The sequence below is a fragment of the Beta vulgaris genome, chromosome 3 (assembly GCF_026745355.1).
Source record: "Beta vulgaris subsp. vulgaris cultivar EL10 chromosome 3, EL10.2, whole genome shotgun sequence".
In the NCBI taxonomy this organism is placed as follows: domain Eukaryota; kingdom Viridiplantae; phylum Streptophyta; class Magnoliopsida; order Caryophyllales; family Amaranthaceae; genus Beta; species Beta vulgaris.
The window spans coordinates 40967283-40993239 of record NC_079204.1 but is presented as its reverse complement, the minus strand read 5'-3'; the positions used below and the strand labels follow the sequence as shown (position 1 = coordinate 40993239).

The 25957-nt window shown below is 35.4% G+C and overlaps 2 protein-coding genes across 10 annotated transcripts in view; both read left to right on the top strand.

Moving 5' to 3' along the window:
• Positions 1 to 5133: 5133 nt before the first annotated feature.
• On the top strand, positions 5134 to 13672 carry LOC104886439 (uncharacterized). 9 transcript variants are annotated; one of them, XM_048641480.2, is made up of 12 exons: positions 5134 to 5530; positions 7183 to 9457; positions 9551 to 9862; positions 9951 to 10044; positions 10136 to 11284; positions 11416 to 11616; positions 11707 to 11963; positions 12051 to 12272; positions 12371 to 12466; positions 12547 to 12666; positions 12911 to 13271; positions 13408 to 13672. In XM_048641480.2, exons 5-11 carry the CDS (start codon positions 11158 to 11160, stop codon positions 13253 to 13255), a joined length of 1368 nt encoding a protein of 455 aa, XP_048497437.2. In that variant the 5' UTR covers positions 5134 to 5530; positions 7183 to 9457; positions 9551 to 9862; positions 9951 to 10044; positions 10136 to 11157; the 3' UTR covers positions 13256 to 13271; positions 13408 to 13672. The 9 variants fall into 9 exon arrangements, with proteins under 9 accessions (XP_048497437.2, XP_048497434.2, XP_048497433.2 ...); XM_048641477.2 differs by having other exon boundaries at positions 5135 to 5530; positions 9406 to 9457; positions 10136 to 11317; XM_048641476.2 differs by having other exon boundaries at positions 5135 to 5530; positions 7191 to 9457; positions 10136 to 11317.
• Positions 13673 to 20511: 6839 nt separating this feature from the next.
• The window catches only part of LOC104884204 (sugar transport protein 10), a 5461-nt gene continuing 15 nt past the window's right edge, over positions 20512 to 25957 (top strand). The window contains exons 1-4 of the mRNA XM_010668816.4: positions 20512 to 20644; positions 21105 to 21427; positions 24022 to 24651; positions 25173 to 25957. The exon at positions 25173 to 25957 is cut by the window's right edge and continues 15 nt beyond it. Coding sequence (XP_010667118.2) covers positions 20512 to 20644; positions 21105 to 21427; positions 24022 to 24651; positions 25173 to 25637 — 1551 coding nt within the window. The 3' untranslated portion in view covers positions 25638 to 25957. The remainder of the gene's footprint in view (positions 20645 to 21104; positions 21428 to 24021; positions 24652 to 25172) is intronic.

Below are 25957 nucleotides of genomic sequence, written 5' to 3'. Positions count from 1 at the left end.
TGTACTTTTGTTGATGGATGTAGATTCCTTCTTCTGTTTGCTTGATTTGCAACCCCAAGAAGAAGTTGAGCTCACCCATCATACTCATTTCAAATTCTTTACTCATGAGATTAGCAAAGTCCTTGCACAAAGATTCATTAGTGGCACCAAATATAATATCATCAACATATATTTGAACAACTAATAAATGTTTTCCTTTTGATTTTAAAAACAAGGTTCGATCCAATTTTCCTCTTTTAAACTCATTTTCAAGAAGGAACTTAGAAAGTCTTTCATACCATGCTCTTGGAGCTTGCTTTAACCCATAAAGAGCTTTGTCAAGCTTAAAGACATGATTAGGAAATTCTTTATTTTCAAAACCTGGAGGTTGTTCTACAAATACCTCCTCATTAAGATAACCATTTAGAAAAGCACATTTTACATCCATTTGATACAATTTAAAACCCATGAAGGCAGCAAAAGCTATGAAGATTCTAATTGCTTCCAATCTTGCAACTGGAGCAAAAGTTTCTTCATAATCAATGCCTTCCTGTTGATTGTATCCTTTCACAACTAACCTGGCCTTGTTTCTTATGATAGTTCCGAACTCATCTAATTTGTTTCGAAACACCCACTTTAAACCAATAACCTTGTTATGTTTAGGCTTAGGTTCAAGGTGCCAAACTTTGTTTCTTTCAAATTGATGAAGTTCATCCTGCATTGCTACGATCCAATCAGCATCAGTGAGAGCTTCTTCATGATTCCTAGGTTCCAACATAGAAAGAAAAGCATGAAAAGCACAAAAGTTTTTCAATTGAGATCTCGTTTGAGTTCCCTTTTTATGTCACTGATTATTAGTTCCACAGGATGGGAACGATGAGTTTTCCAAGGCTTTGGTTGGAAATCCTGGATGGAAACTTGGTTTCCTTGATCATCTTCATTTCCCTGTACTTGGGAACCAGGTTCAACAATAGTGGATTCATTCACTAGTGATCATCACTTAGTTCTCTTCTTCCTCATTGGGAACAGGAACAGGATGTTGTTCCCTTGGCTTTGTTCCCATGACTTCGTCTTCCAAAGTCTCATCAATAAGACTTAGATCTTTTGTCAATCCTATTTCGAAGTCATCTTCAACCTGTGTGCTTGCATCAAATTTATCTGTTTCATCAAAAATAACATGCACACTTTCTTCTACACACATAGACCTTTTATTATACACTCTATAAGCCTTGCTACTAGAAGAATATCCTAAGAATACAGCTTCTTCACTTCTAGCATCAAATTTTCCAATATTTTGTTTCCCATTATTATGAACAAAACATTTACATCCAAATGTTCTGAAATATGTAATATTGGGCTTTTTACCAAAATACAGCTCATAGGGCGTTTTATTTAATAAAGGTCTTACCATGGCTCGATTTATAATTGACAAGCAGTATTCACAGCTTCTGCCCAAAAGTTTTTAGGAAGCCACTAGCTATCAACATAGTCCTAGCCATCTCTTCTAGTGTTCTATTCTTCCTTTCAACAACACCATTTTGTTGAGGTGTTCTGGGGCTGAGAAATTGTGATCTAATCCATTGTCTCTGCTAAAGTCATCGAACTTAAATTTTCAAATCTTTACCATGGTCGGATCTAAGGTGAAGTAATTATGACCACTCAAATTTTGACTTTCTTTGCAAAGACAAGGAACTCATCATAAGTCTCGTCCTTGCTAGAAAGAAAATAACCCAAGTAAATCTAGAGAAGTCATCTACAATTACTACACATATTTCTTTCCACTCCTACTTTGTATCCTCATAGGTCCACATAAATCCATATGATTAACTCTAAAGGTCTTGTGGTACTACCACATTCTTGGACTTGAAAGAGGACCTAACATGCTTCCTTTTGCGCATGCATCACAACATGATCTAAATGAAACTTAGTAGAGGGTAAACCTAAAACTAGTTCTTTAGAACGCAGTTTGTCAAGCAAGGAAAAGCTAGCATGACCTAGACGCTTGTGCCATAAGAATGAATCATCATCAATAACACTAAGGCATGTGAATTTGTTTTTGGGAACAAGGTTGAGATCCACAACATATGTGTTCCCTTTCCTTGTTCCTTCCAAAATGATATCCTTTGTGCTATTGTTGAAAATCAAACATTTTTCACTATTAAACTTCACACAGTTCCCTCTATCACAGAATTGGGAAATACTTAACAAGTTATGCTTTAATCCATCAACTAGAAACACATTTTCTATGGAATGTGACGATGACTTACCAACTTTGCCCATGGCAACTATGTTACCTTTCTTGTTGTCACCAAAAGTCACACTTCCACCATTGTAGGCTGAGAGTGAGAGAAATCTTGATTTATCTCCAGTCATATGCTTAGAACAACCACTGTCTAGGTACCATGTGTTGTTCCCCCTCACTCCAACCTGCAAGAAAACTAATTGTTAGAGTTAGGAACCCAATCTTTCTTGGGTTCCTTTCCTTCAGGAACAATAGATTTCTTTTTCCAAATTACTTTACTTGTTTCCAAGTTCTCATTTATGCGACCAAGTCTTTTAGGACAAGAGTTCCTAAAATGACCAGTGTTCCCACAAAACATACAAACTTTATCACTTGGTAAATCAACTCTCTTTTTAGGTTTTTCAAATTTCTTTTTGTGATTAAAACCAAGACCTTCAGTTCGTTTTGTTTGAGGGTTCTTAATCCAGTTTGGAATAGGTAGCATTTTCTTTTCATTTCTCATTTGGTGCAGTTCCCCTACAAGTTCTTATTTTCAATTTCCAAAAATGAAACATGATTTTTCAATTCGTTTATTTCAGATTTGAAACTTTGCAAGGGAACTGACTTAATGTCAAATGAACTTACTTCAGGAACAAACTCTTTTAGTTGTGATAACTCAAGACTTAACAAGTAGTTCTCATTTTTAAGATTTTCGAAATCCTTTTTTAATTTAAGATTTTTGCCAAACAATTCGAAAAATCTTTTCTCAATATCAACTCGAACACTTTTAAGCCAAGAGGTATGTTCCTTTGCTACACTTAAAGCATTTGACATTGTTTTAGTTTAATGGTTCATCTTTGCAATCATTTACAGCGTCAACAATAAACTCAAATAATTTTTCTTTACTTAAAGAATTAAGACGAGTTTTGATGGTGTCTAGACTTGCCTCAAGAGATTCAATCTCTTCATCAGATTCGGAATTGTCAAGAGCCATAAGACAGAAGTTTGCAGTCTCCTCATTTGGTTGAGGATCATCTTCTTCCTCAGAGTCAGAGTCTCCCCATGCAGCAACCATAGCTTTCTTCATGTCAGATCGAGTATAGGAGTTTTTGTATTCTTGTTCCTATCTCTGCTCGTTCCCTTCCTTTGCCTTTTTCTTGTTCCCATTGGGGACAATCCTTGATGAAGTGCTCAGAACTGCCACACTTATGACAAACAAGTTTGTTAGAATATTTCTTATTCTTACCTTTGTAATCCCTTCTTCATGTTCCTAAACATTCTTTTGAATTTTCGGACCATGAGAGCGATTCTTCTTCATCGTTTCTGAGCCTTCATTTCATCAGCTTTTAAGGCAATCGATTTTGCTTGGACATGTCTCCATTCTCATTGTCCAATTGCAACTCATGAGTCATAGGGAACCAGCAAGTTGTTCCAAATTGAACTTAGTAAAGTCCTTAGTTTCCTTAAGGCAGTTACCTTAGCCATCCAACGTCCCTAGGAAGGCTTTTTAGGACCTTTTCGTACCTGTTCCTCAGATGTAATCACTTTTTTAAGAGATGTTAGCTCATTAATAATATTGGTAAAGCGTGTAAACATGTCTTGGATAGACTCTTTTGATTTCATTTGAAAAAGTTCATATTGGTTCATCAAAAGATCTATTTTTGATCTCTTAACTTCACTCGTACCTTCATGAGTGACTTCAAGAAGATCCCAAATTTGTTTTGCGGTTTTACATCCCATGACACGATTGTGTTCATGAGGTCCAAGACCACAATGAAGCAGTTTTATAGCAAGAGCATTAATTTCCATCTTTTCGAAATCAGCTTTATCAAAATCAGATATAGATTTAGGAATTACCTCATTCTTGTCATTAGTGGTAGTGACTTCAAAATCACCTACCTCTATGACTCTCCATACCTGGTAATTGTCGGCTTTGATAAAGATCTCCATTCTGTTCTTCCAGTAAGTGTAAAACTTACCATTGAACATTGGTGGCCTCTGCGTAGAGTACCCTTCTTCCAGTTTCTCTCTAGTATTCATATTTTTCAAGATCTTGAACTCAACAGGGTTTCCTGAATATTAGAGTTCCCGCTCTGATACCAATTGTTGTATAATATGAGCACTATAAGAGGGGGGTGAATTATAGTGAGAGAATAAGCTATACTTTTTGCGGAATTAAAAGTAAACTTGGGAACAAACAATGGGAACACGAGAGATTTACGAGGAAAAACTTCCTAGGCCTAGTAGGAAGAAACAACCTCGACCACAAGGGATTTTAAACAACTTTCCACTATAATAGGCCAAAACAACTTGATTACAACCTATTACTTTTCTCTCGATTCTCAACTTAAGTCACTCAACTCAAGTTCCCAACGACAGTTCCCAACAACTGACGTTTTCTCTCAAACTTCACTCGAAGTTCCTTTCTCTTTCTCTTTCTCTTTCTCTTGCTTCACTAAAGCTTCTCACACTTACAAGAGTTCACTCAAACCTTTTTCTCAAAAATACACTTTGTAAAATAATGGAAGAGTAATAAACTCGATTAATGTAAGTATGAATTCTCTTAAGGAAAAGGCACTGACACTTTAGATAATTTAAGACAAATTAACTAAGTCAGACACACTTAGGGTGTGACTAATTTTTGGCAACAAATTTTTGGCAACAACAAATAATTTTGTTACTAAAAGTTCTATTTGGCAACGAACTATATAAGTCGTGACTACAGATTGTTACCATAAATGAATTTTCGCTTTCCCTCCACGCATACTTACGAGGCGGGATTTCCTTAAAAAAACGATATTTTTAGCAACAAGTACTTCGTCAGAGTAAATGTAGTTATCTACAGCAACAAAAGAATCTCGTTACCTTAAACTTTTTTTTAAAGCTACGAATATATTTGTTGCGAAAAATAATAATTCCTATTTTCCCAATTAATATGAAACATATACTACCATTTCGCACCTTTGTCTTTTCACGTCTCTTACAATTCTCACACAAAACTCCCTCCAAAACCCTTCGAAGAAACGTTGCAGCACCCATCGGCTTCGGCGTTGGTTCACAGCAGCGACGCACGGCTTCGACGTTGGTTCACGGCACCGGCGTCGGCTTCGGCGCTGGTTAACGGCAGCGACGTCGGCTTCGGCGTTGGTTCATGGCATCGGCGTTGTTTCACGGCAGCGGCATCGGCGTTGTTTCACGTCAGCGGCATCGGCTCCGGCGTCGGCTTCAGCGATAATACTGGGCATTTCATCTTTCTACTCGTATTCTGTTGGACATCACTTGTAAATCCGAATTACCCACGCCACCAGTGAATTTGGGCGAAAATTGACGGTAATAATATATCGAATTCATTATTTCATTAATTTTTCAGTTTGAAATTCTAAGTAAGAGAGAATTCTCAGTTTGAAAATTTACAGTTTTTAGAGAATTCCTGATTTTGTAATCTGCGTTATACCATCTGTTATACCATCTTTAATTTGTAATACTCGTGGTGTTTGCAATAATTTGTTTTTGGGTTGGGTTTTCTAAAAGTTCTCCAGTAAATGGTGGGGAAGTGTGGGGAAAAATGAGGTTGCATCCTAAAGATGTAGACTTTACTAATACCATCTCCCTTTTTTTTTATCACTGTAAATCAGATTAGTGTGTGGTTTTGTGTTTGGCTTAATCTGTGCGTGAATTGGAGGAATTGGCTGCTTCCTTGAATGAGCGATTATCATGCAATGAAAATTGGACTTTTTTTTGTTGTGTTTTACCCAGCAATGGACTTGCAGATGTAAATTATGATTCAGTCTCTATTGTCTAGTCCTTAATTCTTATGCAAGGATGAGGGAAATTTAGGTGGAAAATGTTTGTTCCTCGACGTTTTGAAATAGAAATGTAATGAGAAGTAGCAAGCTGAATCAGGCATTGTACCATCTCTTAAGGTTATCCCTGTGCTGTTTGACTCTTGTCTATTTATCTTGGCAGACATGTATACATTTCATAGTGAGAATACAATCGTATGCTGCTAAGTTATGTTGGGATTTGAGATCCATGTTGTGGGTCAGATTTGGTAGTCTGAGGGGCGAATGCTTTTTTTTTTTCAAAAGGAAAGAAAAATGGGCAGAATTCCTGACAAATTCTCATGGATATATTACAACGACTCCTAATCATAAAAGTATTTGTTGTTCTGTTAACTTTAAGATGAGATTTAAACTGGTAACTCTAAGATGAGATTTAATCGTCTATGTCATGTTTTGGTTTGGTTTTTGTTTAATGGGTGTGGGTGTGGGATGCTCTGGTGATCTTTTTCATTTTTAAAATTGAGAAAGTGGGTGATTTCTTTTTCTTTTGCAATGTGAGATTGATAATGTTGATTCTAAAGATGATAACGGTGAGCTACAATATTATATTACCATACAATATTATACTACATAGAGGAGAGAGAGGAGGAGAAAGATATATGAACATATAGTAGAATACTTGAGAATTAATGATCATATATTAATAGTTATATGGATGATAAACTTAGTTTGAATGGCTGGACTTAACTGTTTTTATATAACACTTATATGTTACTTCTGTTGTTATAGGATTATACATTAGTACATTACAATTGTGTGTTCACGTAATGGGCTTTATTAAATAACTTTTTGTTTTGGTATGATGATTTTGTGTGCTATTTTTGGGGTTGATTTGGACATATTTGGGGCTGCTAAGAGGCTTGATTAGTGGTTGTTTGGAGGCTTTTTTTTTTTACTGTTTTGAGGGTGCAATTTTGTTGTCTAAAGTTGCAGTTTGTGTGACTTGGGGATAGTTGTTTGGTGAGTCTTTAGTTTGCTTTTCTCATATCTAATTTGCTTTAATGCCATAATTTTTTTTCCTTATTACTCTTATTTTGTTTTACTCTTTCTTTTTGAATTATGTTAACTTTTTCTTAGGTCGAGTATAAGGTCGTGTATTTATATGGCGAGTTGTAATCATGTTGAGTTTAATGTTGAAAGGAATTTAGGAGGTGATCATGGATAAGGAATGGATGAAATTAAAAGATCGAGGTGCTCCACAATATTTGAATGGGATAGACAACTTTCTAGATTTTGCATTCAACAATTCTAGTGTCGACCATGCGGGCAATCAGATTGGAACAAAAATTCGGTGCCCATGCTGTAGATGTGCAAATGTGCATTATAAAACCAGGAGTGAAGTTCGATTTGATCTGTTAAGGAATGGAATTTTGCAGAGCTACATTGTATGGGATAAACATGGGGAAGATTATAATGATGTGTCTTTAGAGAGTGAAGCTAATACGGATTGTGACGGTGATGTTGATGAAGAGATGCTTGATATGTTGCAAGTAGGATGTGGAGTGGCTGGTATGGGATTGTTGGGAGGTCATGATAGGGGTGATGATGATCACAGTGAGGAAGCTCAAGAACCTTCAGGAGAAGCTGCACGATTTTATCGCCTCTTACGGGACTATAAAGATCCATTAGTTGTGGATGGGTCAAAAGTCTCCAAGTTGGTTTACATTATGAAATTGTTGCATCTTAAATGTTTGAATCATTGGACTGACACCTCCTTCACTCAATTGTTGAAATTTCAAAATGAGGTTCTAGGTTCTAACTTGCTTGATTCTTATGATGCCTGTCGCAAAATTATTGCTGATTTGGGCCTTAATTACATTAAAATTGATGCGTGTCCAAATGATTGTATTATCTATTGGCGAGAACATGTTGATGCACAAGAGTGTCTAAAATGTCACACTTCTAGGTGGAAGACAAATGGGAAAAATGTGCCTAATAAGCTTCTACGATATTTTCCCATAAAACCTAGATTGCAAAAGTTGTTTATGTCAACAAAGACAGCAAAAGAAATGCGTTGGCATAAAGAGGAAAGGATTAATGATGAAAATGTAATGCAACATCCAGCTGATTCTCCTACTTGGAAGGCATTTGATAAGGAATTCAAATCTTTCGCTAACGATCCCAGAAGTGTGAGACTTGGCTTAGCTGCAGATGGCTTCCAACCATTCAATAATTTTGGGGGGTCATGCCATAGCATTTGGCCAATTGTTCTGACTCCTTACAATTTGCCTCCTTGGATGTGTATGAAGCCTCCGTATATTTTCTTATCTCTGCTTATTGATGGTCCTAATTCTCCAGGAATGGATTTGGATGTTATCTTCAACCTTTGATTGAGGAGTTAAAGGAGTTATGGGAGGTTGGGGTCGAAACATATGATGCATATACTAAAAAAAATTTTGTAATGCATGCAAGCCTTTTATGGACAATAAGTGATTTTCCTGCATATGCTGATTTGTCTGGGTGGAGCACAAAAGGATCTTTTGCTTGTCCTTCTTGTCATAAAGAATCTGGGTACAAAAGCATAAAAAGTAAGACAGCTTATATTAGGACTAGGCGCTGGTTGCCAATGAACCATAGGTGGAGAAAATTAAGAAAAGCCTTTGATGGCACTGTTGAAAAGGGGTTTGCTCCCATTCCATTATCTGGTGATGATGTATTGACTCAATGTAGCCAATTTACTCAAGTTCCTTTTGGCAAGGCTGGCTCAAAGAGAAAATGGGATGAGACAAATAGCTTCTATGGATGGAGGAAAACGAGCATATTCTTTCAATTGCCTTATTGGAGCAAATTGAAATTGCGTCATAATTTAGATGTTATGCATATTGAGAAGAATGTTTTAGAGAACATAATAGGGACATTGATGAATATAAAGGGTAAGACTAAGGACACCTTAAAGGCCCGGTTAGATTTGGTAAAACTAGGTATAAGGCAAGACCTTCACCCTATTGTCGATGAAGATAAAGTGCGCATTCCTGTAGCATGTTATACATTAAGAAGTGATGCAAAATCTGCATTTGCTGAGATGTTTCAGACTTTGAGAACTCCTGATGGGTATTGTTCAAACATCTCTCGATATGTAAAAGATAATGGTCAAAAGGTGTCATGTATGAAAAGCCATGACCATCATGTGTTCCTGGAGCAACTTCTTCCAATTGTTATTCGTGGACTCCTTCCAAAAAATGTTTGTGAACCATTGATTGAATTAAGTTCATTTTTTTCGAAACTTGTGCTCCAAAACCTTGAACATGAAGGAGCTTGACGAACTCGAAAAGTAAATTCCTTACACATTATGCAAATTAGAGATGATCTTCCCACCATCTTTATTCACTGTTATGGTGCACTTAGTCATTCATTTGGTGGCAGAAGCAAAAATTGCAGGTCCTGTAAGGTACCGTTGGATGTATCCTATAGAGAGGTAATTACAAAACATACTACATTTTTTCAGTTTTTATAATTCAATGTTTAGTTACTTTCTTTTTTTTACTAAGCATGAAATTTCATATTCAAGGTACTTGCGCACATTGAAATTCTACGTTCGCAACAAAGCATATCCAGAAGGTTCAATTGCGAGAGGTTACTTGGCTGAAGAATGTTTGACTTTCTGTTCTAGATATATGGATGATATGACCACAAAGTTCAATCGCCAATCTCGAAATGATGATGGTCATGATGATGTGTCTAGCACAAGAGGCGTAGACATTTTTACACCAAAGGGTCGTCCTTTAGGAAAGCCTACTCCTTACCATCTTGACTCGGAGGAGTATGAACAAGTTCATTTGTATGCACTCCATAATTGCGATGAGCTCTTAAAACTTGTCAAGTAAGTTCACCTTATTTATTTTTTTCGGAGCAATTTTAAAACTAAAAAAATCTAAATGCTTACTTTTGTAAATTTATTGATAATTTAGGGAGCATAAGAACAAACTAGCCGTTGAAAATCCAGCCCCTAGGAGCATAGAGAGGAGACATAAAGCTGAATTTGCAGATTGGGTTCGAAAGCGTGTATGTTATTTGCTCATTTTGTTTATGTTTTGTACAAATATTCTTCTTCTAAGTATAACAATAATTTAATCTCCATTTTTTTTATGAATAGGTGGAGCTTATGTATAAAGAAGCAAGGATCTATCCCTGAGGACATATATTACTTAGTTTGTGGCCCATTGCGTAGTGTGAGGCGTTATAGTGGATATATTGTGAATGGATTTAGGTTTCACACCATTGATAGGCAAGAAAATCGAAAAACCCAGAATGGTGGGCTCATGGTTCAAGGGGATGATGAGTCGCAAAAAAAGTATTATGGTGTTCTTAAAGATGTTTATGAGTTGCAATATCCTGGTGAAAATCATGTTATTGTGTTCAAGTGTGATTGGTATGATGTTCAACATCAAGATAGAGGATATAAAATGATGAATATGGAATAACTAGTCTCTCTAAGGAGCTATCGTTAGCCACATATGAGCCATTTGTGTTAGAGTCACAAGCAGAGCAAGTGTTATATGTACCTGAACCAAGAGACAAAAGTTGGGTTACTGTGATTAAGACGGAGCCTTGAGACTTATATAACATACTTGAAAGCAACATTGATGAGAATGCACTAGAGGAAGTCCATAATGAAGCTGTACAGCAAGAATGCAACAGGGATTCAAATCTTTACACATCGCCACCAGAACATGGAGGCTATGGAGGGGATATTCGTTTGGGTACCAATCATTATATGGTGGAGAGAGGAGCCGAGATTGTGAAATGGGTTACTAAGGAATTACAGAACATTCAACAACAAAAAAATGGAAAAGAAAAGAAGAGAAAGAAAAGAAACAATGATCTAGATGATTTTATTGTTGATGATGATGTTGAAGTCTAAAAAAATGTTTATCATGTCACTTTTGGTCATTTGTTTATGAATGGAAGATGTTTCATTTTCGTTGTTAGTTTGTTTTATAAATGAATAAATTGGTATCGATTAATGTTTCTACTGGGTGTTTTTTTTATATAAATATATATATCATTAAACTATCTTCTAGACTTGTGCTGATTTATATTGACTTTAAGCCATCTAATAAGTATTTTCTACAATTGCAGATATGGTAGGACGAGGTCAGGCAAAGATTAGAAGGAATGTTGGAAGGGAAAATGGAAAGACTCCAAGTGTTGTTGACATGGAAAACCTACAAAAATGTATTACGTGACAATATCAATGTAGATGAAATTGGATCTACCACCAATAGTCCAGCTCATCATGAAGGTATTGCCATTGATAATCGCTTGCAACCTCTAGGTATAATAACCTTTCGAATGCTTCCATATAAAGTCATTGGTATTACATTATTTTTCCATTATATTGATTTTTTTCCACTCGTTTCATGTGATCTTTAGGACGAGATAAACAGAAATATGGAAGCAAATTTACCAGCAGACTTCAAATCTGCTTGAATGCTCATGAGGCAGTGGATCCACCTCCATCTCATGCAAATGATGTAGATGAAAATCAACCTAAGAAGGTCAGAACCAAATATATGCATGAAAACAGACAAGTAAGAGAAGAAACCCAACATAATGATCCTAATAGTAGTCAAGGTAATTAAATTATCAAATTTTTTTTTAATTGTTTAGTTGGGTAGTTTAGTCCACTTTTATGAATTTTTTGTCATTTGGCTTATGTTGTAGCTTCTACCACAAGTGCTAAAAGGAAAAAGGGTCAGAGAGGCAAATATAGGAGTTTAGCACTTGAAAGGAAGACTAGGGGTGGGCAATTAAAACTTAAAGTTAATATACCTGATTATGTTCTCCAAGCTGTTGGAGAAAATACTAGGCCAATGGTGAACTTTTGTGGCTATGTTGTCAGAACAACAGCCTTTATGGATGCTGGAGATTGGCCTGATGTGTTCGCGAAATATGGTGATTCAATGTGGTTACAAGTCAAGGTAAATTTATACAAATATAAGTTAATTAGAGTCTCATATTTTATTGATCAGATTTGTTGTAATAACGATATTTTGGAACAATTCTAGAACAAGTTTAACATCAAAGACTCTTCTACACATTTACTTCGACTTCAAGCTTTTGCGACTGATGTAATGCAACGCTTGTATCGATTCTGGAAGTCTCGCTTGCATTCTTACTATAAAGAATGTGGAGATACTTTAGAAGAGCGCTTACAAAATCCTCTGACTGATTTTCCGATCGAAAGTTGGAAAGCTTGTTGTGCTAAGTTTGATGATGACAAATTCAAGGTAATTCTTCACAAATCTGAATCAAGATTGAACTTTTCACTAGTCGGATACATTTCCATGTTTAACTAACAATATTTAACTTTAACCTTGGAATTTAGAAACGAAGTTTACAAAATAGCAAGAATCGGAGATCTGACAAGTGGACTAAACACACCACCGGAAACTTATCTTTTCCTGAGGTGGAGCATATTTTGGTAAGCTTGCACTATGGTCGCTAGTATAATAAATTTAGATTATATTCCAATTATTCTAATACAAAGAAATGCTTGCATAGACTGAGAGAAATGGTAATGTGTTGCCTGAACCTGATGTTGTATGGCTTGCTGAACACACAAATGTAGACGGTGATGGGGTGCTGAAGTGGGTTAAGGATGGACGCTCCGAAGAGATACATGTGAGTATAATTTGTATATGATTGTAATATTTGATTGGAGTGCTGGGATTTGTTGTTGATGACCCCTAAAAGGGGATATTATGGCCTGTTGAGGCTTATATTGATTTAAAGTTTCTGTGAGCAGGCTTATAATACTTTTCCCATGATTTGGGTTGTTCAAATTACAAAGGAGACTCTGCCGAAATTTATGCAGAATTTTCTACTATATATATATAATCGCCTTTTTTTTCCTCCTAATTTTTAGGCACAACTCCATCAGCTTGTAAAAGACAAGGACAAAGAACCCGAAGGCGATCAATCACGTCCTCAAACACAGGAAGAGATGCTCCTTCATGTACTTGGTCCCAAGTCCGGGTACACTCGAGGTAAAGGCACTGGGTATAGAACTTCAGCCAAAGCAAGACTACAAGAACAACAACAACAAGTTATGCAGAAGCAACAAGAAGAACAACAACAAATAATGCAAAAGCAACAAGATCAGATTATGAATTTACAAAGTGAGTTGGAAGCAAGCAAGAAGGCTATAGATGACTACAAGGAGAGCAAAGACTCTATATGGAAGCTATGGAGAAGCGATTTGAAGATATGATTACAAGGCGCTCCAGGTTAGTTTATAATTTAATGTCATTTTTGAATATTCAGGACAACATAACGTTGTTTTTCCTCTATCTTACATCTTAATGACAATGTCGACAACTCTTTGTTCTAACTTTTGTGTTTCCTTGTTTTGATTTTTTTTAGGACTTTATGCTATGATGACCAATAGTGAGAAGTGAAGTTGAAAGTGAATTACGTGCTTCTAGGGAAAATTTTGTGTAAAGTTAACAAATTTGCCTAACCATTTTTTTGTTTAACTTTTAGGCAATTATTTTGGTATATATCTAATCTTAGACATCTAATGATTATTATATGTAATGATATATTTTTTGGAACATCTAAGTATGTAACAAACATATACTTCATAGATGGTTATATATATGAGCCAATGTATTATGGCTATCAATAATTAGCTCTACATTTAAAATAGTCGTTCTTATAAATTGTATAAAGCAAGGACCATTCACTTTTGTCGAGTTACTTTTGTAACAAAAACTATTGTTGCTGAAAATTTGACTTTAATAGTTCCTGTATGAGTTTTTGTAACGTAAATCTTGTTGCGAATAACATGCTTTCGCAACAAAACTGTTGTTGTCGTAAAAATGTGGTTTTGTAACAAGAACTTTTGTTGCGAAAATTCAGATGCCTGTCCCAAGCCCAAGCTGAGATATGGCAACAAGTTATTTTTGGTAACGAGGCTTTTGTTGCAAAACACTACATTTTTCGCAACAAGTAAATATCGTTGCAAAAACCTTTAGTAACGGCATCTCCCATAACAAACTGAAATTGTTGCGGATAATTAAAAGTTGTTGCCAAAGATATTTTTAGCAACGACGTCTGTTGTTGCCAAAAATTGATTTTCGTGTAGTAATAAAAGTCAGACACACTTTGCTCAAATGAATTAGGCACCTATTTATAGACAATTAAGACAAGACATGTTCTCCACTAATTAAACCATTATCACATGATCTCCATGATGTTTAATTAATTAATTAAATTAAATTAATTATTCCATGTCATGTAAAGCATCCACTAATCCACTACTTCACTTCATAAGAGAAGCAGTAACACATTACGTGGTTTTACAAAACTTGAAGAATAATTAAACTTATTTAATTAAATAAATACTTGGAGGATAATGAACTAAGCCACTAAATCCACTAACTACATAAATCGTGTAGTACTAGGTTTAGGCGTGCAATCTAATTTTTAGGAAATAAATGAATTAAATCTTTTAGCTAGTTTTTATGAAAAATATCTTTTTCAAAATATCTTTTATAAAACCGGAAAAACAGTTTTATATTTTAAAATCCGAAACATTTTAAAAACCGGAAATATATTAATTTTCGAAAACTAAATCTTTTAAATAAAATATAAAAGATAAAAGATAAAAAGATAAGATATGAAAATCAGTTAAATTAAAATCAGAAAATCTTTTTAAAATCTTTTCCTAACAAACTCAAACTAAATTCCTAAAATAGTGGATCTTAGTCAAACACAACAAGAATGTCACGTTTTTCCGTCCGCCAAAATCGGACGCTAAAAACGCGGATCGGACGCTAAATCTATTAGCGTCCGTCCACGGACGCTAAAAGGCTGATGCAAAACCCATAGTCGCTAATTTGTCGTTTAGCGTCCGCTAAGCGGACACTAAATTTTTAGGGTCCGAATTTTCAAAATTAGCGTCTGATTCTAAAGACGGACGCTAATTAGCATCCAACTTTAGAGTCGGACGCTAATTAGCATCCGTCTTAAGACATGGACGCTAATGTCCAACTATCAGACTGTAATTCCATCCCTGATAATTCCAATATTCATGTACTACTATTTTGTTTTTTGTGACCTTAAAAGTCTGCTAATGTCAGATACTTTGTTCAGACAACATTTATTTTGTTTGATTTTTTTAATTTTTTTGTTAATATTAGTAATTGATTTTTTTCAATCTTTCAATAATATTAAGTAAATAATTTATTTAATAAATAACCAACAATAGTGTTATTTGTCATAATCCAACAGATTTTAAAGGAAAAAATAATTATTATTAATCACAATAAGAGTAATTACAACAATTATTAATACAGTTTCAAATCAATTACAAAAAATTACAATATAAATATAAATAAACATCAAAATTTGTGATAAATTGCAGAATTAATTTAATCAATAAAGTAACTGAAAAATCTCTCTTCAATCTTTGCTTCTTCCATCTTTCCAATCTGGTAAAAAAAAAAGAAACAGTGTCATTAATCTTATACTGTACATAAATCAAAAATAAAAACAAAAATCATATACAAAAACATTCAAAAATAACAAAGCATTCAGAAATAAAAAATATAATAAATCATAAATAAAAAATCATATACTTGTGTAAATCATATAAAAAAACCATAAATCATACAAAAATCATAAATCAAAAATAAAATAAAAAAATCATACTAGCACCGCAACCCTAACCAAAAAAAGTGACAAGGGAAACCCTAGCCGCCGCAACCAAAAAAACCCAGCCCCCTTACCCTAACCGCCGACACCCAAAAATCGCGAAACCCTAGCCGTCGCAACCAAAAAAACCCCAACCCTACCCGGTCAAAATCGGAATATACCCAAAAACAAACAAAATGAACGAACTTATAGATCTAAAAACCTAAATTTTACCCACGAAAATGAAAACCAAAACCCACAAAGTTGAAAATCAAAACCCACAAAGATGAAAATCAAAACCCATAAAGCCGAAAATTAAAACCAAGAAAAAAAAATAACCAGAAAAACGAAAATCACCTGGCGTTTGCGTTTAAAGGATGAGTTTGAGAAGCGTTTCAGAGAGTTTGGGGTCAGAAGATTGAAGAGAGAGAGAGGGTGAAACTTAGAATTTAGAGAATGAAAGAGAGAAGGCCTGAAGCGGCGTTTTAGAATTTAGAGAATTAGAGAGAGAGAGAAGGCCTGAAGCGGCGTTTGAGGAACAGAGAGAGTGAGAAGGGAAGCAAATATATATATCAAGGGATTAACGACCCACTTGTTTGTTTGAACAGATTTGACGACCTTTTTACCGTCCGTTTTAGCGGTCGGTAAAAATAAAAAAGCGGACGGTAAATGTTTAATATATATTTTTTAAATTTTAATGCTTTTACCGTCTGTATAGAAGACGGTAAACTTAAGGAGCAGACGGTAATTAGTATCTGTTAATATAGGCGGACGGTAAATTAGTAAAAACGGACGGTATTTACCGTCGGATAGCCAGCGGACGATAAATTCGATTTTACCGTCTGTTTTTAGGCGGACGTTAAAATTCAGACGCTAAAAGCGCGGATTCTTGTTGTGAAAACATTCCTAAAAACTCTAACAACTATATTGGGCACAAGTTTAACTTAGGCGCACAATATTAGAGTATCTTAGGAGTTCCTAAATCAGTTTTAAGTCTTGTTCCCTAACCTTGTTCCTATAGTGTCAGGTCTGTTCCTTTCATGGGAACAGAACCAAGTTCCTTTGAGAATGCACCACGAACTTAATTAAGCTTTTACTCAACCTTAACATGAAGATAATAGATACCCAAATGTATTCTAATCTTCATTCCATGCTTGATTCTTCATCTCTCGAACATCTTTACTTCGATCTTGATTAATTCTCCGTTTTAATCTTCAATCAAAATATTCTCTTTGCTCGATCATGAATCACCTTGCAACAACATAAATAAAATATACTATGTCTTTTGTGGTTAGGTCATCTTCAAAACTCAAGGGTCAACAACTATTCATTAGACTCGACGGGAATTACTACCCCCTGGTCCTTATCTCCCTCTATTACCTCTTGAACATGATTTTCTCATCTAGTTCTCCTCTCATCCCCATGCATCTCATCTAATGCTTGATATTGTGATAATAGGTCTAAGTTGAGTGATTTGTGGCTTACTGAACTTTGCAGCCTGCACAAACCCATCCTTTGGATCATCTACAACCTTCTCCCGAGGTTCAACTAGGAGGAGAACCTTTGGAACCCACTTTTTCTTTGTAGCTCCAACTTTCTTCATACACTGCCTCTCCTCATGCCCCACCCTTTTACAAAGAGAACATGAGATTAGAAGCCACTCATACTCCACTTTTTGCTCTACAACCTCATCTCTTTCATTCACAAATTGAATAGTCTCATAGAAAGATTGATTCATGCGAACTTCAACCATAACTCTTGCAAAGAAGAGTTTGTCTTTATTTTTTGTTGCCTGGTCAACTTTAACCAGTCTTCCTAGAGTCTTAACAATATTATCTAAGCTCTTTTCATAATATTTCACATCTAAACCCTGCAACTTTGCCTAAATAGGAACTAGTTGGACATGATCTTTCACTAGATTCATGTTTTCATGCCATTATTTCATAATCATAGGTTTCAAATCAAAGAAGTAGGGCCCCTATGTAGGACTTGCTAAGTAGTCTCCATTATTGTGAATCATACAAGGGAAGTCCCCTTCCCAGCCAAAGTAACCTTATCTACTCCCATTTTACCCTAAATGCGATGGATAAACCCCTCCATGACATTATGAGGTGGATTTGCACCCAATATATAAATAACAACAACAGATTTCCAATACACAATTTGATCCTCTGTATCTTCTAATTCAATTGGCATCAATTCAGTTGTATTATCAATGACAGAATTAGAGTGATTCAATTGAACAATTTTCCCACCAAAATTTGAAATTGGGTGAAATTGAGAACTTAGAGGTTTACCTTGCGATAATCCATTAATCCAAGCATTAAAGATATTCATCACGTGAGATTGCTGTTGTAGCTCGATCTTGTAGAGAAGAATAAGGTGTCAAAATTTCATGCTGGAACTCAATCGGATTTTCTAAAGTCTTCTTCGGACTCCATTAAAACTACCTCTTCCTCCTTCTCGCCTTCAATTATAGCATCAAAATTTGACTTCTATTGTTTTGGTATTATCATCATTACAAATCATGTAAAATATGGTATCTGGTAAAAATATTATAATTTTTTTATTTTAGATTATTGTTCATTCTAACTAGTTTTTTTCGAACATAATTTGTTAGGCTTATAAGAATTTAAATAACTAATGAAACAAGCGATTCTCAGTTTTCTCTCAACCTCCTTTAAAACCCCAACAAAACCCTAGCTTTCCTTGCAGCGTCATCGTTCGCGCTTCTCTTTTCTGACGTGCGTTGTCGCAGGGTCTTCCCCCCCATCTCCTTTCATTGTTAATCGATGCTCCCTTCACTTCTTTCAATCACTTCCCTAATTTTCTCTTTGCTTTAATTTTCAAAATCATCTCTCAATCAGTTTTCTCCAATTATTATGTCCAATTTCTTCCCTTTTCCAGTTTGTTTGGTCGCTGCTGTCAGATTTCACGGGATTCCAAGGGAGCTGCTCGATTGAAGTTCGAATTTGAGAATTCAAATCAAAGGTAAAGCTTTTAATTTGGATTTGAGTAATGGTTTCTTAAGAATTGGTGAGTTATATAACAATCGAAATAAGTGGATTAATTTTCTGGTTAAGTTGATTGGGTTTCCGGTGCCCTTAAAGATCGTTCAAAGTTGATTGAACTTGAGCACTCTAGAAGATTTGGTTGTCTTTGGTGGAAAATTCAATCTGGTTGTAATTGATGGGGGTGGTTTTTGAATTAAGTTAAGTGTGAAGATTAAAGGTTTGTGGTATTTAGTTTTTGTCCCTGCTAGTGATAATCCTTGGAAAATTTTTGTCCACGCTTTATTTTCATGTTGCTCAAGAGGATTTGAAGGTTGTTATTATTGATGGGGACTGCCATAATGCCCGTTTGGATTCTTTTTCTATTCTTTGGCATGGCATTTCCCCTCTTTCTCATGATAGTGAGGTCAAATTAGAAGTGGATGCTCTACTCATCTTAGAAAATATGCAGATTGGCTCTATTGATCCTAATTTAAAAAGCGAGATTCATCATGTTAAGGAACCTAGTATGTTGAACCGTGTCCCTTTAGAAAATGCTAGTGTTATATATCAAGGAGAAGATGTCACCAAATCCGGAGAGTTTGTCAGGAAGTGTTGGTTTGAGTGGCATTGCAAGTGCTCTTTCATTTGCAAATGAGATGTGTGCATCAAAGGAGGAAGTTCAATTTGCATTGATGGAGACGAGGGTTCTTTTTGTGCTATAGAAAATGACACAATATTAGATTCAGTTGGGGTTGTCAGTGAGGTTTCAGTTTTGTCGCCTAATTCAATTATGAGCAATGTTGTGCCAAAGTCTTCTTTTGGAAGGCTAGCAAAGAAAGATCAATGTCAATTGCTTAATCATCTTGGTTTCGATCGAAACATGGAGAAGAAAAATGGGGTTCCAGTATCAAAGAGGCGGTGTAGTGTGGGTTTTCCCAATGGTTACTTTGGTGTCATTCATTCAAAATCGTCTTGAGGAGTGAGTTCTTTTGTTATTTTATTTGATGTTGTCTTAGTTAGATGTTTTTCAGTCGGTAAGCTTGGGTGTTTCTCGGTTTTATGATGTGGTTGTTGTATTGTTTCTTGCTCCTTGTAGTGGTGATACTGTTGAGGGTCTTTGTTGAGTATGGAGCGTTTTGGTTTGACCTTTTTTTGCATTTGCCTTTCAAGGTATTGTAGTCTTGGGACTTCAATGTATGTCTTTAACTCTATTATGCGTTTTCATGAAATGAACTAAATTTTCAAAAAAAATAAATTAATAGCTTAAGTTAGTCATTTTGTATTATAACACCTTACATAAAAAAAAAATCTTAATCAACAATTACTCGTTACGTTATAATAGTGGCATATTATAGGTGACTATTAGAAAAATCTTGAACAAGAAACATGCCTAAATAGCATTTTGTAAAAAAAAAAAAAAATGATACGAAAGAGTACATGAAATAAGAGTTAAATCATAACTACCATGTCTCATTACTATTATAAGGTGTAGCATGCTCAATATAGAATGTTAGTTGACTTCATTAATGGCGATGAACAAGGGTAGAATTTGAAGAATAAGTCTAACCCACATGAGTTTTTTTGCATAACAAGTGGCTTAGCTACAATTTCCCGTGAAATAAGGATTTTAAAGAACAAGAAACCACTACTATAAACTTCTCAGTATGTTTTTTATACCAATCACTCATCAGAACTTAAAACTGAAAGTAGAAGCTGGTGAAAAGCTGATGAGTACTTTGTTTGTTCATTTACTTTGAACTCTTGTATATCTTAATATCAATTTATGTAAGTGGTAAACACAGGAACATAATAGATTAGTAAAAGTTGGCAAGAATTAATGGCAGGGGGAGGATTTGTGGATGGTGGAACAGGGAAACACTATGATGGTGGTATCACCGTCTTTGTCTTGTTCACTTGCATGGTTGGAGCCACTGGAGGTCTCATCTTCGGTTATGATATTGGAATTTCAGGCACGTTACTTTCTTTCTCGTACAAAGTCCATTATAAGATAATTTTTTATTAGTTACGACGTTTTTACTTTTATACTTGACAATATACAACTTAGATCATTGTATAAAAGTCCATTGTCTTGTTAGTAAAAGAAATGTAAAAGTTTAATGATAGTGGATATGCAATGGGGGATTAAACCAACATCTTACCCCCTGATTCCTAATTTAGTTGCTACATTTGTTGTCTTATAGTTTTCAATACACAACTTTTACCATTAATATATTTCGTTACACATAAATAAATATCATAAATTTGATGTTCAAAATATAGACATTAATATATAAATATTTAATTTACTAAATAAACAAGTTTTATATCGATCATATACATCTTATCTAGCAAAATGTGCCTTGCAAATAAAAGTACTTTTTTCTCTACACTTACATTTTTGTTTATTTATTTGCGTTGATTTATTTTTAGGCGGAGTGACTTCAATGGATATATTTTTAAAGAGATTTTTCCCATCGGTATACCATAAAGAGTCAAAAGCAGGTGCCGGCAATGCATACTGTAAATTTGATAGTCATCTGCTGCAACTCTTTACATCATCCCTGTACCTTGCTGCTTTAGTGGCTTCTTTCTTTGCTTCTTGGGTCACAAGGGTTTATGGAAGAAAGATGTCAATGTTCTTTGGAGGATTAACTTTTCTTGTTGGCTCTCTTCTTAATGGATTTGCTCAAAATGTGGCAATGCTCATTATTGGCCGTGTATTTCTTGGTATAGGAGTTGGATTTTGCAATCAGGTAAACAAAATTAGCTGGGAAAGATCATACTTAACCTACTATCATACTTTACTCACATAAAATAAGTAAATAACTACCTTTACCATGTGAATAGATAACTCGTTCCTAATAAACTATTAGAATATAATTATTAATGGCTAGTTGAATTCTAAATCACTTCTTTTGTCACGATTTTCAAGACATATATATCATCACTAATATCTTTAAATTTTAAAATAATTATTTAAAGTAGATTATATGAAGATACATGTTTACACGATTTTAATAAGATCCTACATGTTAATATTTTTTCTTACATATAAGTGGAAAAATATGGTGAAAATTAAAACTAAATTTTGACTTTGAAAAAGCAAACAAGTAAACTATTATAAGATGGAGCATTCTAATTTCTCTCCATTTCTAAATATTACTCTCTCCATATCTACAATAAATGTTCTATATATTATTTTGGTTATGTTATTTTAGATGAAAAATTACTCTACCCAAAAATCAATATATATGATATGGGCACCTAGAATCTTAAACTGCCTATCTCTATTATCTTATATCCATGTAAAAAGGGACTACATACTCACTCACTCTCTTTCAAGTAATTCTTTAATGTAATTATACGTTGTCTACCAGCAAAACCCGCATTCCTCACTAACTATTATTTACACTTAGTACACATGAAAAAGTCTAAGAGAATGTTTTGCGGGGGGGGGGGGGGGGGTAGGTGTTTGGTTAGCTTTCAAGGTTTGACTTTAAATCATCAATTGCATAAAATTGCTACAAAATATATACTATTTAGATCAATTCTAATATAAGAAAATATTTTTTGTTTGACATCGAGAAATCGTACATTAATTAAAAGAGGAAGTACAACCTAATGCTAATACAACCCAAACTAAAACAAAAACATAAACATGGAGTAGCTTTAAGAGCTCGTATAATCTACCTAATACGAAAGGAAATAAAAACGAAACAAAAGCGCATAGAAAGGGGCATGTCGCTGGTCAGTCTGATGATGATGGATGCACACCTCGAATGGCTGATGGAAATGGTTGATGAAGCGATTGAAGATCATGATTTGGACAACGAACAACCAATGGGGAGCGTCGCGTTTCGCCGTATGAGCAATCCCAATGATCTGTCATGACTTTGGATTTCGAGCTCATGACCATGTGAGGAGTCACATTCCATTGTGAACCTCAGGTTTCACCTTGATGAAAGAGAAACGTTGATGAGTGGGCGTGCTGTAAACCCCCATATGCAACTTTGGTGCTGCCTGCAGATTTGAAGTTTTCAAGGCAAAGACCATGAAGATCAATGCCAAGCTAAAAGGAGAACCAAACAAGTTGAGCCCTCGAAGAAACCTCCGGTTTTCAAAACCGACAAATACACGTCACAACCATGAAATCCTATCATCACCTCATCCTTGCTCATGGACATCGTGAGTCACCTTGTCCCTCGACACATATTCCAAAAAACCGACATACTCAACTGTGACTACTTTGGACCACCAATCTTGATTCAATTGACTAATACTTTTCGATGGCCACAACCAACTACTGAGAACAACTTTAGCAACTCAAAAACGATGCACTCCGTTTATTTGGATATTTGACACACTGTTTAAGAAAATACCTATCTTAACTATTCGGAAACTCCAACAACCGGGGGGAGGGGAAGGGGAAGCCCGATACTAACAGGAAAAAAGGGGAAAGGGGAGCTCGACACTAACTAGGGGGAGGGGGAGGGAAAGCTTAAAACAACCACAAACCGAACTACTGGACTTGTCACACAAAACATGAGGACGAGGAACGGGGACAGAAACCTTAACCACAAGCAAACCGATAGCAACCACACCCTAGGAACACGAACATCCTAGGAACACCCGACAAGCAGCACACAAACCTAACAAACCTAAAGCACAAACCAAATAGACCCCAACAGGGGAAGAAAAGAAAACTAAACTACAAAACTACTAAAACCAGACACAAGGGATATGGGTAAACGAAGAACAGGGGAGGGGTAAGACTTGACACAAGGGAGGGGGAAGAACTCGACTCAAGGGAACGAAAACTGAAAACGAAAACGTGAGTGAACACCAGCGATGACGGATAGGGGAGGAGGGTAGGAAAACGACGACTAATAGACGACTAAACGGAGGGAAGGAAAGGAGGAAAACGGTGACTAACAATAAGGGAGGGGGAGTGGAAAACGGCGACTACTGACTGATCTGTACGAACTACAAGATAGGCTCGCCGGCGATCGGTGGAACTATGCCAGCCACCGGCGAGCCTTCAAAGGCGGCGGCCGAACTATTTGCTTAGGGTTGATGTTTTAGGGTTTGGGGAGGAGTTTTAGAGGGAGAGTCGATTTTAGGGTGTATGTTATAAGAAAATATTAAGACCATTACTAATCTGTAAGTTCTATCAGTCTATATTTATAATGTAATTATAATTTGATCAAAGTTCGAACCTGAAAGCTGAAAACATGAATTGTATGTGTTCTTTTTTTTTTTTTTTAAAAAAAGGAGTTAAATTCTATAAGTGAACGTGTAAATCTGCTAAATGGTATACTTATATATACACAAATATATATGTACACAGTCTGTGCCTATGTATCTCTCGGAAATGGCACCTGCAAATCTAAGAGGAGCTCTTAACATTGGTTTCCAAATGGCAACAACAATTGGAATACTAGTTGCAAACCTTATAAATTATGGGACATCTAATATCAAAGGCCATCTAGGGTGGAGACTTTCCTTAGGCCTAGCAGGAGTACCAGCAGCAATGGTAACCATAGGAGGCCTAATTCTTCCTGACTCCCCCAACTCTTTGATTGATAGAGGTAAGCAACAAGAAGCAAGGAGAATGTTACAAAAAATTCGCGGTACCGACAACGTTGATGATGAGTTCCAAGACCTTGTTGAAGCTAGTGAATCATCTAAAGCTGTTGATAATCCATGGAAAAACATATTAAAGTCCAAGAATAGGCCTCAACTTATTATGGCAATGCTTATTCCTTCCTTCCAGCAACTTACTGGTATTAATGTGATCATGTTTTATGCTCCTGTCCTTTTTAAGACCCTTGGATTTGGTGATGATGCTGCCTTAATGTCATCTGTGATCACCGGAGTTGTTAATGTTGTTGCTACTTCGGTTTCCATCTTCTGTGTTGATAGAGTTGGAAGAAGGGCTTTGTTCCTTGAAGGTGGTGTCCAAATGTTTATTTGCCAGGTAAGATTCATGCATGACTCCTACTTATTTTGGTATATCAAGTATGAAGTTTTTTGACAAAGCATATGCTTGGAAAAAAAGTTTCTCTCCACAACCTCCCTCCATAAGTAAATATCCGTATTCTTCCACAAATAAATTTGCTGCACTCTTTTTCAACCTTTTACAATTAAATATCTTGTACTTTTTTTGGGCAATACATATATAAAGTTATTGTTTTTGTAAAGGAAATTTACGCCATCCAACCCATATGACATAGATTTTCTCACTAATTCTAGTTTTATCATCAATTTTTAACTTACGATTTAAACCGTTAACCAAGCCACCTACGACAGTTACATACCAAAAATTACAAAATTGTATGTGGCATAGTAGAAATACAATTTGACGTTTGAGGATGAATATATTAGTTTCATATAATAAAAAATACATAAGATAAGAAAGTATCATGTTCCTCACCATGCATAGATGCACCATAGTCCATAAACAAAGATACTAACGTAACCAATATTATTTCATTACAGATTTTGACAGCATTATTCATTGGGCACACATATGGAAGCACAGGACAAGGGGAATTCTCAAAAGCAAGTGCTAATTTTGTGGTGTTCCTAATTTGTGCTTACGTTGCAGCATTTGCATGGTCATGGGGTCCCTTAGGTTGGTTGGTTCCAAGTGAAATATTCCCTCTCGAGACTCGATCAGCTGGAACAGCCATTACAGTCATGTTTAACATGATCTTTACTTTCATAATAGCGCAATGTTTTCTCACCATGCTTTGTTACATGAAGTTTGGCCTCTTCCTTTTCTTTAGTGGCTTTGTCATAATTATGACTACCTTTATATACTTCTTTTTACCTGAAACAAAAAATGTGCCTATTGAAGAGATGTATGCAGTTTGGAAAGCACATTGGTTTTGGGGTAAATACATTCCTGATGAAGCATTAGGTAGCTATGCCAAAAGCATTCAAATGCCCAAAAAGGCATGATTTAGTTTTTCTTTTTCAATTTTTTTTTTTGCTGGGGGATAAGCTTGAAGTAGTTAGCTAGATGGATAAGTGTTCTTTTGGTAGATTTAGACTACATTTAGATAACTTGTAGTAGTTGTTTTGTTTGTTGCCATTTGTTTTTGCAGTTTTCTCTAGTTTGGGCAAATAATTTCTATCTTGATTATTAATGAAGACAGTAGATTTCTCTTCATTTCTTTCATTATCTTATAAGCTAAGGTAACATCAATTGCTTGTTTCATCCCTTCTACAAAAAGAGAAAGAAATTTACTCTCCAAAAAAAAATAAAAAATAATGCCTCT

Bases quoted from the DNA above. Each gene is read 5' to 3' on its own strand.
- LOC104886439 (XM_048641478.2), top strand. From the start codon at position 11,158: ATGTTGGAAGGGAAAATGGAAAGACTCCAAGTGTTGTTGACATGGAAA. The intron at 11,964-12,050 runs GTAAATTTATAC...GAACAATTCTAG, and splicing joins CAATGTGGTTACAAGTCAAG to AACAAGTTTAACATCAAAGA. The intron at 12,273-12,370 runs GTAATTCTTCAC...CTTGGAATTTAG, and splicing joins TTGATGATGACAAATTCAAG to AAACGAAGTTTACAAAATAG.